Source organism: Pagrus pagrus (assembly GCF_965226575.1).
Source record: "Pagrus pagrus genome assembly, chromosome: 15".
Taxonomy (NCBI): Eukaryota; Metazoa; Chordata; class Actinopteri; order Spariformes; family Sparidae; genus Pagrus; species Pagrus pagrus.
Window position 1 is genome coordinate 2,307,422 of NC_140199.1, and position 15,056 is coordinate 2,322,477.

General features: G+C 42.5%; 1 protein-coding gene across 1 annotated transcript; it reads right to left on the minus strand.

Annotated features, from left to right (window-relative positions):
• Nucleotides 1-856: 856 nt before the first annotated feature.
• Nucleotides 857-14,936, minus strand: LOC311270890 (high-affinity choline transporter 1-like). The gene is made up of 8 exons (XM_084376117.1): nucleotides 14,550-14,936; nucleotides 13,640-13,753; nucleotides 10,543-10,698; nucleotides 8,658-8,806; nucleotides 5,875-6,018; nucleotides 4,882-5,035; nucleotides 3,773-3,990; nucleotides 857-3,269 (listed from the first exon to the last, which is right to left on the minus strand). Exons 1-8 carry the CDS (start codon nucleotides 14,731-14,733, stop codon nucleotides 2,691-2,693), a joined length of 1,698 nt encoding a protein of 565 aa, XP_084232243.1. The 5' UTR covers nucleotides 14,734-14,936; the 3' UTR covers nucleotides 857-2,690.
• Nucleotides 14,937-15,056: the final 120 nt, after the last annotated feature.

A 15,056-nucleotide genomic window follows, 5' to 3' on the forward strand; every position in this document is an offset into this window, starting at 1 on the left:
ATTGACGCGGACATCAGAGGACGGTCCGGACATCTGTCACAGCTTCGGCATGCCGCGCAGTCCCATGTTGAATTATCAAGCGGAGGCTGGTTATTTTTGTGTGTCATCGTAAGCTCGCAGGACACATGTGAGTCGAGTTTAGTCGTGTGGACTTAGACAAGCGAAGGGTTTCATTCCAGTACTTTTTAGGCACCCGTGTCATTAAATAAAACGTAAATGTGTCTGTCATCACAAAATTAAATGTTTTAATTACTCCAGACTTCAATATTAATCCATTCACTGCTCAATTATGCCAGCAGGCAGCAGGGGAGAGAGGGTATCTTTAAAGCCTAAACTGTTGTCCAAGTGCTGAAAGGGAGATCCGGTATTTGTTAACCTAAGTTTCATCTTTATATTTTTATTCACGATCAATATTTTACTCATCCTCCTCCATCTCCATTGTAGCGATTTGGGAGAGGCCGACCTCAAAGAATAGTCGGAGTGAGAGCCCTTACGGGAGAGATGTGGGAGGCCCTCGCTTCCTCCCCCGATCGGTGTAGGAGGATTTTTCTTGACATTTATCCTCATGTTATTCTTGGACCTTGAAATAATATTGAAGGTAGATAAATACCAGGACTTCCCTTTTCGTACTGAAGTCATTTGGTTCGATGGTGCTTTGCACTCTGAATTCACACTGTGTGTTAAAGCAAGAAGGCACTTTAGTCTTCTCTCAGCCATTTAGTTTAAAGAGTCTGAAACAATAAAAGAGACGTATCTCATTGTGGGCGCTGTGTTTCAAGTGCTAGACCACATCCTGAAATAACATTTCATGGCAATTAAACAGTAATGTGAGTGTGTAAAGAAAAGAGTAGTCGTGGCAAATACAGGAGTTTTATTTCAAATTAACTGATTATATTAAAAAGTTCAGCTCTTCAAAGCCACTGTCATTCCATCTAATCTGCTTTGTTCAGTCTTGCATACATCATCATTATCAATCACTTGGCCTCATTGGTTTTTCTCTGTTTTCATTCAGGGTTGGTGCTGTATGTCAGCAGTGCTCATGCCTTGGTTTCTAGATTTACATTACTTTACTGTTAACAGACATTGTTTTCGATTGCAGGAAGTAGGCAACAAAATAAGGACAAAAAAAAAAAGAGTGGTGTCAGGGTTCGAGTTATGTGGGAGCCAGTGGGAGATGAGCTGCTATCAGCAGGAGTCTGAGCTCCCATGAAGCAGTGAAATCATACAATCATTCTTTCACTCACAAATAATGCACTTTTCAGTATAATGGCTATTATTAATGACACAAATAGGCTAAAAGAAACAGGTTTTTCACTAAAGAACTGCAGTTTGCTGCCCAACCTGATGCTCCTGAATGTGGGACCACCACACTTGGACACTTCAGAGGAGGAGCAGGATGTGGCAGAGGCTGCTGCATCCTGAAGTCTCTCTCTCTCACACAAAGTGTTATGACTGACAATATTATTTATTTATTTATCTCCGCCCCAAATGTTAGTTAAAAACCCCCACGAAGCTCAGATCATAACTCGAACCCTGGTGATGTGGGATCAAATGAATAAAATTACCTTTAAAGCATTATCTAATGAGCCTCAAAGGCACATTGCCAAGGGGCCCAATGGGTCAGTGGAGCCCCCCGACTGAGACAGTATTCAGTGACTTTTGTTAATATTTGTCTTTGGAAATTTTCCGAATTGAATTTCCTCCGTAGGGTGGCTTGACTCAGAGAGGGTGAGGATCTCGGACATCCGGAGGGAGCTTGGATTAGAGACGCTGCTCCCCGGCGTCAAAAGGAGTCAGTTGAGGTGGTTCGGTCATGTGATCTGGATGCCTCCTGGGCGCCTTCCTTTAGGGTAGACCCTGAACATGCTGGAGAGAACACATATCTCATATGGCTTGGGAACGCCAGGAAGAGCTGGGAAACACTCCTGGGGAGAGGGACCTTGCTGAGCCTGCAGCCACCACGATCCAGATGGCAGAAAGTGCTTTTTCTTTTTGCTCCTAATCTCAGTCCAAGTCTCTTTATTTCGAGTTCCTGCCAACACCAAGTCTGATCTGATGTTTCATTGTATTTTTGACTTTTTTTTCCCCAACACAATAAAACTGCACCATGCATGCCAAGGGTGCAGTAAAACCACATCAAATTTTCAAATGTTTGACAGCTGCATAGCTAAGACATTCACCACAGGTTTCCTTTAATGGTTTCCTATAAAATGTTGTACGACTGTAGCATCGTGTTTAACACGTGAGACTTTGAGATGGGCTTCGACAGCCATCCTTCATCTCCATAACAAGAAACTAAAGTTAAATCAACAGCAGCACTTTAGAGTTACAGTTAACCTGCAAAATTCTTCTCAAAAACATGTAAAACAAGTGTGAGCATTGCATTCCTGTTCACGGTGAGTGGGTGGGGTTACATATTTGTGCCCAGGTATCTATTGTCTATGATCTGTAAATACTTGAAGGTATCACTGCTGCAAAAAATTGCAGAAAAAAATGCTGAGCTCTTATAATAACAAAGAGCATAGGTGTGATGCTTTTTTCCCCATTTATGCTGTATATAAAAGTATACAAAAATTGAAAATATACTGTACTATTAAAAGTATGTCATTACACGTTACATACATTTGTCCTTAAACCAGTCCGTACTGATGAAAAATGTATAAAAATGAAATTAAAATAATATTGCTTACTTAACATGTTGATTCTAACATTGGTTCACGCACATCATTGTTCTCATTTTGTTCTTTTAAGGTCTCATCCTTCTCATCCTTCTCATCCTTCTCATCCTTGGTGTCGGCCTCGGCGCCACCTTGTGTTTGTATTGAGTATTGAGATTTCACATTAAAAACATCCCATTTCTCAGGAATCAGGCCTCTGTTGAAGAGTAGAGACGCCAGGTGGGAGAACAACAAGATGGACACAAAAGCAGACAGCATGCAGATGGTCCTGATTGGGGAGCGCTGGACATAAACGCCATCCACCAGAGTGCATCCTGGGAATTTGATAATAGGTGGTATCCCAAGCAGTGGCTCGCCGCACAACACCCGCAACAGCATGCCCGCCACGCAGCCCAGAACAGCCCCATAACCGTTGGAGATCTTGAAGAAGAGGACGCAGACGAGCTGCGGCAGCATGAGAGTGTAGGTGAGGTCGGATCGAAGCATCCACATCATCAGGACGCTGTTGTCCAGGAAGGTGAGAGACGTACCGGCCAGGCCCACCACAACCACCGAGACCCGGATCACCCACTGGATCTCCTGCTCTGATGCCTGCAGGGAAGAAAACAAACTGATTTCAGAATCAACTGGTCTCAGATTTTCTCTCATGGCCCTTTTTTTTGGGATATAATTTAGTTCAGCGACACAACAACTCAAACTGCTAACTGCTAACTATACTGTTGGCTGTAGCTCTCTTTGGCTGGAACTAGCTATTGTTTGTTAATTAGCTCAGCTAGCCGTGAAGCTAGTGACCGTACAGCTACATCGAGTCTGCCTGGACGGTAACCTTAGATCACTGAGTTTAAATGAAGTGTTTTTAAGGAGTAGTTAAAGGTGCAATATGTAAGAATAGGCCACGTGTTTATTTTTGTTTTTTTTTAATATCGGACCTTTAATGAGGCAATTAAGAGAAATAAACTTGAATTCAGACGGTTCATGTCAACACTGTTGTTTCTTCACACTTGATGATATTAGTTCTCTTGTTTGAGGGTTTCAAACTAAAATTCTGGCCATATCTCACATGTTGCCCTTTAATGTCAGAGTCTCTGTCTCACCTGTGGCCTCATGATGTTCCTGTAGATGTTGGTGGTGAAGATGGACGCTGCAGACAGTAAAGCGGAATCAGTGGAGGACATCACAGCGGCGGCCACCGCCCCGATACCGATGATGGAGATGTAGGTTGGGGTCAGGTGCTGCAGGACGATGGGCAGGACGAGTCCCGTCTCCCCACGCTCCAGCGGAGAGGGAGAACCGTAAGAAGTCATGTTCCAGTCTGAGGGCAGATGAGTGGAGAGAGACAAATGGACAAAGACACTTTTTAAATGTGTTTTCATTATTTCTTTCAACCTTAAAAGCTTTCTCTTTAAACTTCCTGAATATAATTCTGATGTCTGGATTGAGATTAGACTCAGATGATTCAGTATCAGTTAGCAAAGATTCAATCTAACATCTCAGGTCCTCCACTGCACAAGGTTCAGTGAGATTTAACATAAATCAGTTATTTTTTATATATTCGTACTTTGACTGCTCTACAGACTTAAAGGGACAGTTCACCCCAAAGTCAGAGCAGCAAATTATCACTGTGCAGGAAGTGTGCATCTACTAATGGACTAGGTTAGCTCAGCCGAGGAGACGCCAGTATTGTTTACATCCTGCACTCTCACGAGCCTCTCATTGCTGTAGATGCAGGCGTTTTCTTCATGGTGATAAGATGTTGTTAGGAAGAAAGAAAATTGCTGCTCATGCCATCTTGTTCCATTATATTTCAGAGAAGGCAGCCAATGTCTCCAAAACTGTGCAACCCACACCAACACAATCTAGATGGATGAATACTTTAGCACTACAGGTAAGAGGAAGAATATGTATTTTTATTTTGGGACACACTGTCCTTTTGAAATTGTAAAAAGAAACAAAGGCGACAGTAAAAGGAGTTAAATGTCTAAACAATGCACAGAGAACACATTTATTTTCTATCTTTTATTTAATCCTAAAACAGCCATAGTGTAGTGTGTATACAGTGGTAATCAGCTCTAACTTTTCTGATTCATACAGCTGAATTTCTATACCAAAGTAATTAGGGGCCACAGAGTATAAAAAATTTGATGTGCAAAGTAAAATAGGATAAAATAAAATTATCGTTTTATTCTCTGTTCCTGAACCGTACTTGTTGATGCAGCCACTGCCCCGAGGAGTATGGGAGGGATACCCAGTGTGGGAACGATGAACGCAGCGGCGAAGCAGGTGATCTTGGCTGTCGCGGAGGAGGCGGCTGACAGCGTCCTCTGGTGGAAGTTCTGGAGACCTAAGTTCCCCAAACCCTTGGAGACACGGAGGAGAAACAGAAGAGGGGACAGAGAATCAAGACGAAGTCGTAGATCAGAATATGTTGTATCATAACAGCAGAAAAAGTCGGTTTCTGTTGATGAAGAAAAAAAATCATTTTTAAATGTATCAGCAGTCTTAAAGGTTTTCTCATCAGGTGCCGTCATCTATATTTACATTGTTTTCAATACTTTATTTGTGCAGAATAATTTGTTTATATTTCACAACTAGAAATGGTAAAAAAGTGTTTTCTCTGTGCAACAGACTGAGTATTTTAAGAAATGGCCAGAATTTGAAATTAGCTCCAGAAGTACAGGGGGCAGCACTGCTGCTCACTGTGGCTATCTTTGGCTGGAGCAATTAGCTGACGTTAGCAAGTACTTAAGTTAACCGTGAAGCTATCTGGCTACTAGCTGACTCCGGGGTCACCGGGGCTCGACCATTAACAGCTATGAGATAGTGTAGTTACAGAAAACATTAGCTAGCTCTAAACATTCCACTCAGCAAGTCCTTCAAGTGGAGGGATTCACATTGCAGCTGCTGTGCAAACATGACACCTGAGGAGAAATGTTTGTGTAGCACATGCAGTGCAGTCCACTCTGTTGCACAAGAGAAACCGCGGTCTATTAAAAAAAAGATAAAATCTACAGAAAAAGAACCCTGGACCTCATGTTCGATCCCCTCCGGTCCAAACCTGAAACTCGATACGCTGCCCATGATTTAATAAAACAGTGATGCGGAGGACATCCTCGTCGGCATCCTTGAACAAACTTGACCTCAAACAAGTTTCAACTGAAACGTGCATTGATTTTCACGAGAAGCCTTCCAGTCTTACCAGAAGTAGAAAGTTATCGATCCACCTCCAGGCTCTGTCCGCCTCCAGAGTGCCGACCCACGGGGTCTGTAAGGTGTTGTTGTAGGCTGTCTCAGTGATGTCCGTCACAGCGGGGTTTATCAGGGAGAAGGGGACGCACAGCCACTGAGAAAAAGCAGTGACAGTCAGTACGCTGCTGTACGCCAACAACCAGCCTTTACAACTGTCAGCAAGAGGAGCATGTGAGCTGGCAGGTACTTCTCATGTAAGCCCAGCAGTAACAAGTGGTGCCCATTAAAGTTCATCTTAAAACAACAGATTCATTCAATGTTTCTCGCAATTTACCCAAATAGTTCATTTCAATATTTATTTAGTGTAATTACTTTTTAGTGACACAGGGATCGGAATCTATCCAAGCTTGCAGCATGCAAGAGGCGGGGTACCTGAACAGGTTGCCAGTCTTTTTTTCAGCGTTAACACATAGAGACAGACGAACACACTCACATTCACACCTCAGTTTCCAGTTCACCTGACTGGCATGTGTTTGGACTGGACAGTGCTAACCACTGAGCCACCGTCGCACCATCTAAGACTTTTTCCTGGACACGTAAAGATGACATCATCAGGGCACACAATGGCTGGACAAAAAAAGAGTCGTACTCCAAAATAAGATGAACAAAATCTTCATTCACAGCTAGTTTACAGCATAGAATGTAAACCTTTACATGAAATGGCGAAGGCTGCTTATATAAACCTTTAAAAGAACAGGACATTTAGAAAACACTTTTATTTCTGTACCAGATTTAAATAAAAGGATCAATACTCCTCTCATGTCTGTGCTTTAAAGTTAGACCATCGCTTAGTAAGTTCCCATTTTACAGCAGTATGCCAGCATAGAGTATACTGGGTGTGTTTCATTGTGTTTGAATTCAACTTGTATGTATCATTGGTGCTTTTACAAAATGTACATAGTTGATCTATATCTACAGAGCTTATAGATCTATAGAGGAAGTGAACATCTGTTCATTATTGGCCACAAATATCCAAGATAGACTTTGCGTGAGCGGAGATTATGAAACGATGGTATACGCTCCTGTAGATGTACACTTTCATTGCTCCTTTCCACTGTTTTGGTCTAAAATACACCTCGAGTATGTTGAAAAATATTAACTTGCAGCAGCAGCTAGCTGACTGATAAATAAATTACAGTTCTATTTAAAGGTTTTTCATCTAAATGAAAACATCGGTAGCCCAGCTAAACACCTGGGACGCCAACCTGTTAACTGTTGCCACGCACTTTTATTCCTGTTTTTTCCCCAACATTTCTCCACGTGCATATAAAAACAGAGAAGACTAGAATGGCAGTCAGAGCTCATACCTCCGTCAAGGCCCCACAGTCCCCTTGAATTCAATGAAGCCTGATCAAATATCATATAAAACATAATTTAACTAGAATCTGATTTTTTTTCCGGATCCACATCAAACTGTACTCACTCATAGATACCCGCCGCCGAGTATTATGCATTAATGCATTATTCCCTAAGAAATTAACCAAAAAACGTTAAAGAAGTTGAGAAAAAGATTTCCTGATCCTTTAATCCGGATCCACACCAGAAGTTAATGGGGTCTACGCTGAGTAGAGACTCATCCTCCATCCACATGCTGTGGAAATCCTGCCGTCAAACCAACAAACCAACAAACGGACATGGGCGAAAACACAACCTCCTCGGCGGAGCTAATTAGCTTCCTTTCCTTGTTAGCTGTGGCATTTCTCCATCCGTAAACAAATGCCTTTCTTCCGTGTGGAAACGAGGCTTTACTGCTGGAGCTGCTATGATTTCCCTGTTTTTTTTTTCTTTTCCTAGAGATGAGAGAAACTTCCCACAGGGGTTAAACTTCTAAAAGTCAGGCCATGTACTAGTGTTTGTGAGTTGAAAGTCATCGGAAAGGAATTTATGGGATGAGTAGTCCTTCAAAGCTTTAAAAAATTATGTACACCCTTTTAATGTTTTCCCAAATTGGTTTTTAATCCGGATCAAATGTTTTCTGGTCACGATTCATCTCATAATTGGTTGGCTTGTTTCCAGGCCTACAGTTCTTTAAATAAGGATTTCATGAAACATCAGCTGATTGAATGAAGGAAGAATTCACTAGTGGAACCAGAGCTGTTCAAAAATGCAGGCGGGCACTGTCGAGCTTTTCAAGTTAGCCTAGCAGCAAGAATGACAGCAGATGGAGACAGCGATTCAAAAATACAACCGACACTTCAAAAGCTCACAAATTAACACTTCTTCTGAACACAAATAGAAAAGTGACATCCTGTGGTTTGACAGGAGGTCGTGTGCTGTGACTATTTTTTGGCGAACAGCTGACTGCAGTGAATTTGTCACGTGAGGGGTGCCTGACAACCCGTGGAGACGCCGCACAGATGTACTGACCAGGTGGGTAAACTGTTGTTCCCCAAGAAATAGTTCCAGCCCCTGAAACCTCAAATTGTTTTTAACTCCTCTGTTTAAACACACACAACACAACATGCTAACTGGTCAGTTTTAGAGGTGTTGGTAGGCCTATTTTTGACCTTTGGACGGAGCCGAGTAGCTGTTTCCCTGCTCCCAGTCATGCTAAGCTTGTCTGAACACCTCCCAGCTCGAGGTCTGTGCTTAACACACAGACATGAGAGCAGTATCAATAACTTCACTAAATCTCAGAAAAGAGGTCCTAACATGTCGAACTATTTCTGTAATGTTTCTTTTTTCTTTTTCATCATGACCTCTAGGACGGCCGGGGGGAAAACAGTAACTCACCAAGCTGATGAAAATGAGGATGAGCTGTATAATATCTGTGTAGGCCACAGAGTAGAGACCGCCCAGCAGGGTGTAGGTGATGGCCACGGCAGCAGAGATCCAGATGCTCACGGTGTAGGACAGATCCAGGATCACACTCATGGTGACACCTAATAAATATACACATTAGTGTTTCACACATGTACACTAATTTACACATTTCAGATACTTGTGGTGATGTGAAACCATAAACACCATCACAGCCACGTTATAAAGACCAGAATACCAACGCGCTCAATGTTTACAGTCACCTAAACTTATTTTTAACCGTAAGATAAAATAAGATATAATCTATATATGAGGGGTGATTATTAAGTTCATGGCCTAAGGTAAAAGGAGGTGAGTTACACAGTCTTTACATGCATGTGCAGTGTAACAACTGTGATTATGAGGACAGTTTGAAGTAAACGGCGTTTGTGCTGTTTCTGTTTGTGGTAGTTGAAATTTCACAAGTCAGCGCTGTCTGAGACACTTCAGCACACAAGTCCACAGCGGCGATGGCTGCCAACCAGGAATGCGGATTTGAGTTGGTCCAACAGCCGCTCTGTTCACCTGATTCGGCATCCCGAGACTGTAACCTCTCCTCCCCAAGAAGAAGAAGAAGAAGAAGAAGAAGAAGAAGAAGCTCAGCGGTCACCGTTGATTCTGACTTGGACAACTACATTGAAAAATTAATGTGCTGGGGTTTTCTGAAACTGACTCCTTCTACCTTAGGCCATAACTAGGATAAGCTAATATCAGCCTGGTTTCACAATATAACGTAAACATGGTAAAACCTTTAAGGATGAGTTCACCCAAAAATGAAAATGCAGTCGTTGTCTAAACACCGGGGGAGTCGGGGGATGTTTTGTAGCCTATTCCTATTGTAAAGTGTTCCTTTGTAGAGGAAACCTCTAACCTGGTACGTTATTACAACTTTTAATGTTAAAGTTGAGAATCAAAGGAAGTTGTAATGTAGGTCTGTGATTAAAATCTGCCTGTGGACAAATGGATGAGATAGTGTTATTAAAAATGCTGCAGTGAAAGAGCAAAGCAGTAATGACACACCTACTGTAGGTTTGTGTGTGATTCAACAAAGGAAAATGTGATAAAGGAAAAGGCAACTTTCAAGGGCAGGGCAATCTATCAACTGCATATCCTTATCTTGATCCTGTTTCTGTGCTGTGTGTGTGAACTCTGACAGACACACAGAAAAAGGAGAGAAGCTCCACGCCTGTGAATGGCACCGGGATGTGATAGAGGCTCAGCAGAGTTTTTAATCACATGACTGTTTTGGCCACAAACCATCAGTGTAGTAGAAAGTCTTCAGAGATTTACGCACCAAAAGGTGTTAATTCTGCAGCCTGGCATGCATCCACAGGAAAAGGTGTATGTAGAAAATATCAATCTTTGGACTTTCTGAATTGAATTTGGATCATTCAAATGATCGATTTGAATCTGAGCGCAGTCCAGAATAAAGCTGCATCCACAAAGATGCCTGAATATTTAGTAGTTAATAGTTTTGTGAGTTATGACAGCGACTGGTCGAGGATACTGGAAGACTGAATATTCTTGTGTCTTCTGTGGTTTAATAATAAGTGGATTATTTTCACACCACTTCACTAATCAGTCAGTTATAATGCAGCCTGTTAATTTACCGTCACACGGCCATCACTCCTGTGGTTACCGGTGTGATTTAAGGTCTTGTTTCCTTGATGGAGTTATTTCAGAACCGGCTGTACAATTAGACAAAGGCTTGCGTTTCACTCAACACCTCGGCAAAGAGCTGCGATCAACAGCTGCTCCGCTGCCAGGGTCAACACCCAAGTATCAAATGCATCACGCCCACGTACAGAAACATTCTTACCTAATCCTATGAGTGTTCCTGTCACCCACATAATCTCTGATACGAGCGAAGCCATCGAAAGAGCGGCCGTCGCTGCTTTTCCATACTTGTGCTGGAAAGGATCCATCATGGTCACATATTTATTGTTTCTCATCGGTTCGGCAAAGAACAGGCCACCTCAAAAAATGAACAGGGAGAGAGACAGAGTTAGATTCACTGGCTCGGACAGTTAAATGTATAAAAATGCATTATGGTCAGCGTTCAGCCTCTATATTACAATATGGTATTCATTTGTTTTTGCAAACCAGATTTCTAACTTTCAGTCAACCGTTGAATTAAACTTCTTGTTTAAAAATCCCTGTTCTGCTTTAATTCCTTTTTTTGTAGCTTCAGAGACACAAAATATTTTGGAATTTCCACTGGAAACCATTAAACAGAAGTGGTAAACCACTCATCTGCTGATGCATCTCGTCTCGTGGCCGATTCTTGAGGGAACGCAGCCTAAACCATAAACACACTCAGTAATTATATGTGATCTGCTTTGTGAAACTGTGCCTCTGCTTTTTATCCCTTAATGTGAATGTTTTATTTCATAAACCACTAAAAGACAACCCCTCCATGAAGCACTTTCTCTATAAAACCCCGGCTACTGATTATGCAATCACAGAAAGAAAAAAAAAAAACGTCACGGTGTAATGTCAGTCTACATTCATCTGGGTTTAAGAGGATAAGTCTTTTCTCACGTGATGTTCATGCGGAAGAGGAATGTTGTTTTTCTCTGCTAATCTCCAGACATAGGGGGAGTTGAGGTTCCACAACTTGTGTTTCCATTCATCAAAAGACATCAGAAAAAAAAAAAGATCGTTTTCAAATTCAAGACAAAAAAAAATCCATCCTGAGCTGCTGTCACTGCTCTCTCTGAGGAACACTTCAATTGTCTGTGATGCATTTCAGGAGTTAAATGATGATGAAATGCTGTAATTTCAGTTCTGGGAAAAACGCTTTATTTCCTACGTTTCCCAGGAGGCCTTTCAACAGTTTCCAGACAGAGGGATTCCACTTCCCCACGCTGCATACGTTAAGATGTGACAGCGTGGTTCAGACTCTCAGTTAAATACGGAGATAACAATGTTCAGATAGTCAAACAATGAACACAAATCAAGCCTAAAGAGCATATTTATAGATTAAAGACAAAGTCGCGTCAGACTCTGGCTGAATTTTGCTTGAAGATAAAATAAAGCCAGTCTGACAGTGCAGACCTGAGCCCGACAAACTGAGTCTGAGATGTCCTGAATCTGTCACACGGCTGATAAAAAACTACAGCCGCCAGAATCAGTTCATTCATCTATTACTGGATCGAAAGAAAACTAATCACCAGATATTTTGATATTTGATTGAAATTAATATTACATTTGCTGCTTTTCTTTGTCATTTATGAGAGTAAATTAAGAATTTGGGGGGGTTGGACTGTTGGTTAGACAGAAGAAGCTTTTTAAAGTCTTCACTTTGGGCTCTGAGAAAGTGTGAAGAGATTTTTTCTTCCATTGTCAAAATGATGAAGCAGTTAATTGTGAAGGAAATTGGTAGATTAATTGATATTGAAAATAATCTTCACTCGCAGCCATAACAAACCTCTTTGGATTTACGCAGAAAAATGTTTTTCAGAGCCAACAAAATGACCCGTTTTACCATTAAAATGACTCATGTGAGTGTTTTTACGGTCTTCCACTAAAACTATAACACGTTCTCACTCCGAACTCGTCAAATACGGCAGTTTGGTCGGAGCGTTTTAACATTTGTAAGTGTGAAACCGACGGATATTGTTATGGAGACCTTGGGACAATTTCAAGCTGTTTGTGCCGATTAAAAACGGATGTTTTAATGAGACATGGGAACATCTCCAGCTGTGCTGGCGGCTGGAGATGTGACCCAGTTGTCAGAACAAATGTTAGCTACGTACGTTCCTGCAGAACCACAGATAAGTTAAAACTGAACGTTTCGGCTGAATTGTCCGTTTCTCTCTTGTCACAGTGCTGTTTATGCTCTGCTTAGGTAAAAACAACACTTGGTTGGGGTTAGACCTGATTCAGCTTCACAGACCTGTTTTGGTCGCCACGATCATGGATGGAGATGGTCTAACTTCCCCTTGGACATATTTTGCGGTTTGCAGAAACGTTAACTGCCAACATATATATCTTTTTGCGACTGGGCTGTCCGGCGACAGAACCAGGTATTTTAAGCCAAAACAAGTAGCTTTGTGCCTAAACTCCAACCGGACCATAAGCACGGCGCTGTCACCACATAAAATAAAAGACTTAAGCTAAGGACATGTTCAGTTGCAACATAAAGACATGAACAAAACTGGCCAACATGTATTCTGGTGATTGTGTTGGGTATCAAGATATTTTCTGTCTGTAATCATAGACTTGCCATTCTCGCTCCGGGGTGCTGGCTGCTGCAGTAAGTTCCCCATAGAGATGCAAAATTCTTTGGGAATTAACATGTGCATGTAACGCTTTTGTTCGTTATTGCGTCTTTGCCATGTAACAAGCAAGGATGCTCATTTAGACGTTTGTAGCTTAATGCACGAATATGTGAATAAATGCATTGCAGTGTTTTCTATCCAAAGGACTCTCACAGTGAACGACAGTGTGAAGAACATTCAGCGGGTGCTGGTGTCTTTTTGGCCTCGAGATAAAAACTGCGGATTTGGATTGTCTCTGACTTAAGTGCTCTTGACTTGAGCCGTGCCTCTGCCTTTGCTTCTGGAAGAGGACGTTACTCACAGAAGCGCAGGGAAAACATAAAAATAGGTCGTTTTAATTACTTGAACCAATGGGAGATGCTGCCTAATAAGGACAGTCTACCCTCAGCTCAGACTTTTGCCCCGCTAGAGATCAGGATCTAAGAATAACAAAGATTTCTGTCCATTGTTTGTACAGCCAGTGTGCTGCGTAATGAGCATTGCAGCCTCAAGGGGCCACTGCTGCTGTGACTGCACACTTTCTCTTTCACGCATGTGATCCTCATAGGTCGATGATGTGACCCCCAGTGAAAATGAAAGCTGTGACCCTGACGCGCTGCAGCTCTACCTGCCTGCTGTGACAGGAAATCTTACCAATGATGAAGCACATGGTTGCTGCGATGGGCATCACGGCCCAGATCAGTCCCATGGACGGGTTGTACACTGCCTCTGCCGTGCCCACGATGAATCCACCTCCGACCCATGTGGCTGTATCACACACATGCACAGATTGACACACACGCACACACACACACACACACGCACAGAGCAGCAAGGTTAGCGGCGGCTCGTTCAGACGTGCATGTACCTGAGAACATGATCGGAGGAGTTTACTGTAAATTTAATGAGTCATTACTTTAGAAACCCCCCCTCCCCCTCCCTCCCCCCTCCCTGAGTGTGACCTGTAACGAGTGATCCGGGCTGAGAGCCATTATAATGAAATATGAAAGAAGTGGACATAAGGTGCAGTTAAAAATAGGCTGCTCACTGACCCATTTCCTGCTATATTTTATATTGACTCAGCTTTAATTTTAAACCACAATAACAGCTTCCTCTTTTGTCCTTGTTCCTCTTCTAAACTGCCGCTTTTTGTCCCCATTTGTTAAATAAATTCATGTCCTGCCGCTTGTTTCATAATCAGGTATTATTGGGCAATCACAAATATAAATGTATCATTTCTAGGAGCCTGGAAATTGTAATTACGCACGTTAGGATCCATCGCGGTTATAAAATGGTGAAACTGCGACGGAGGCAGGTGCACGTTTACATTTATTATATCAGACTTTTTTTTTTTATTTTTTATAGACGACAGGATTCTCTGGCCCGGGAGGAGAAATCGATTTTCTATGTTACATAATTAAATTCCGGGTACGGACGCGCAAACCGCTGAAACGGAGAACATCTCGAAGCAGAGAGCCCTCACGACCAGATGATCCTTTCACTAAACAATTACAGAGAAAGATGACTCCATGTTGTCGCCGGTTCCTTTACCGCATTTACTCGCCTGTCATGGTGAAGATGCCGACAACCAGGTTGATGCCCCGGTTGCCCAGCAGCGCCATCTCCGTTTTATCCCCCTGGCCCTTCTTGGCTTCCTTTTTGGACTTGATGGAAGCCCAGATGCCGATCCCGAGAACCAGCAGGTAGAAGAGCATCATGACGGACACGCCGGGGATGTTGAGCGCCATGATGGAGCTGCAGGATTCCGACTGAAGGACAGAGCGTGTGCCGGCCGCCTGGATGATACAGCATATCCCTCCCTGCTGCTGCTGCTGCAGAAAGAGTCATGCAGGAAATGCTCTGAAGCGCAGTGGAGGCGCCTGGAACTGCACATAACCCGCAGCAGTCATCCGTCAAGGTGAAACACATGCATATGCCATGAGTATTATCTAGGGCCTATTTATAAAAATGTGAGCCTGTTGGCTGTGTGTGTGTAATTTGACAGGAATAAATGAGAAATGGAAACGTGCACTTTAAAGCTTATAATGTCTATTATTTTTTTACATTCAGT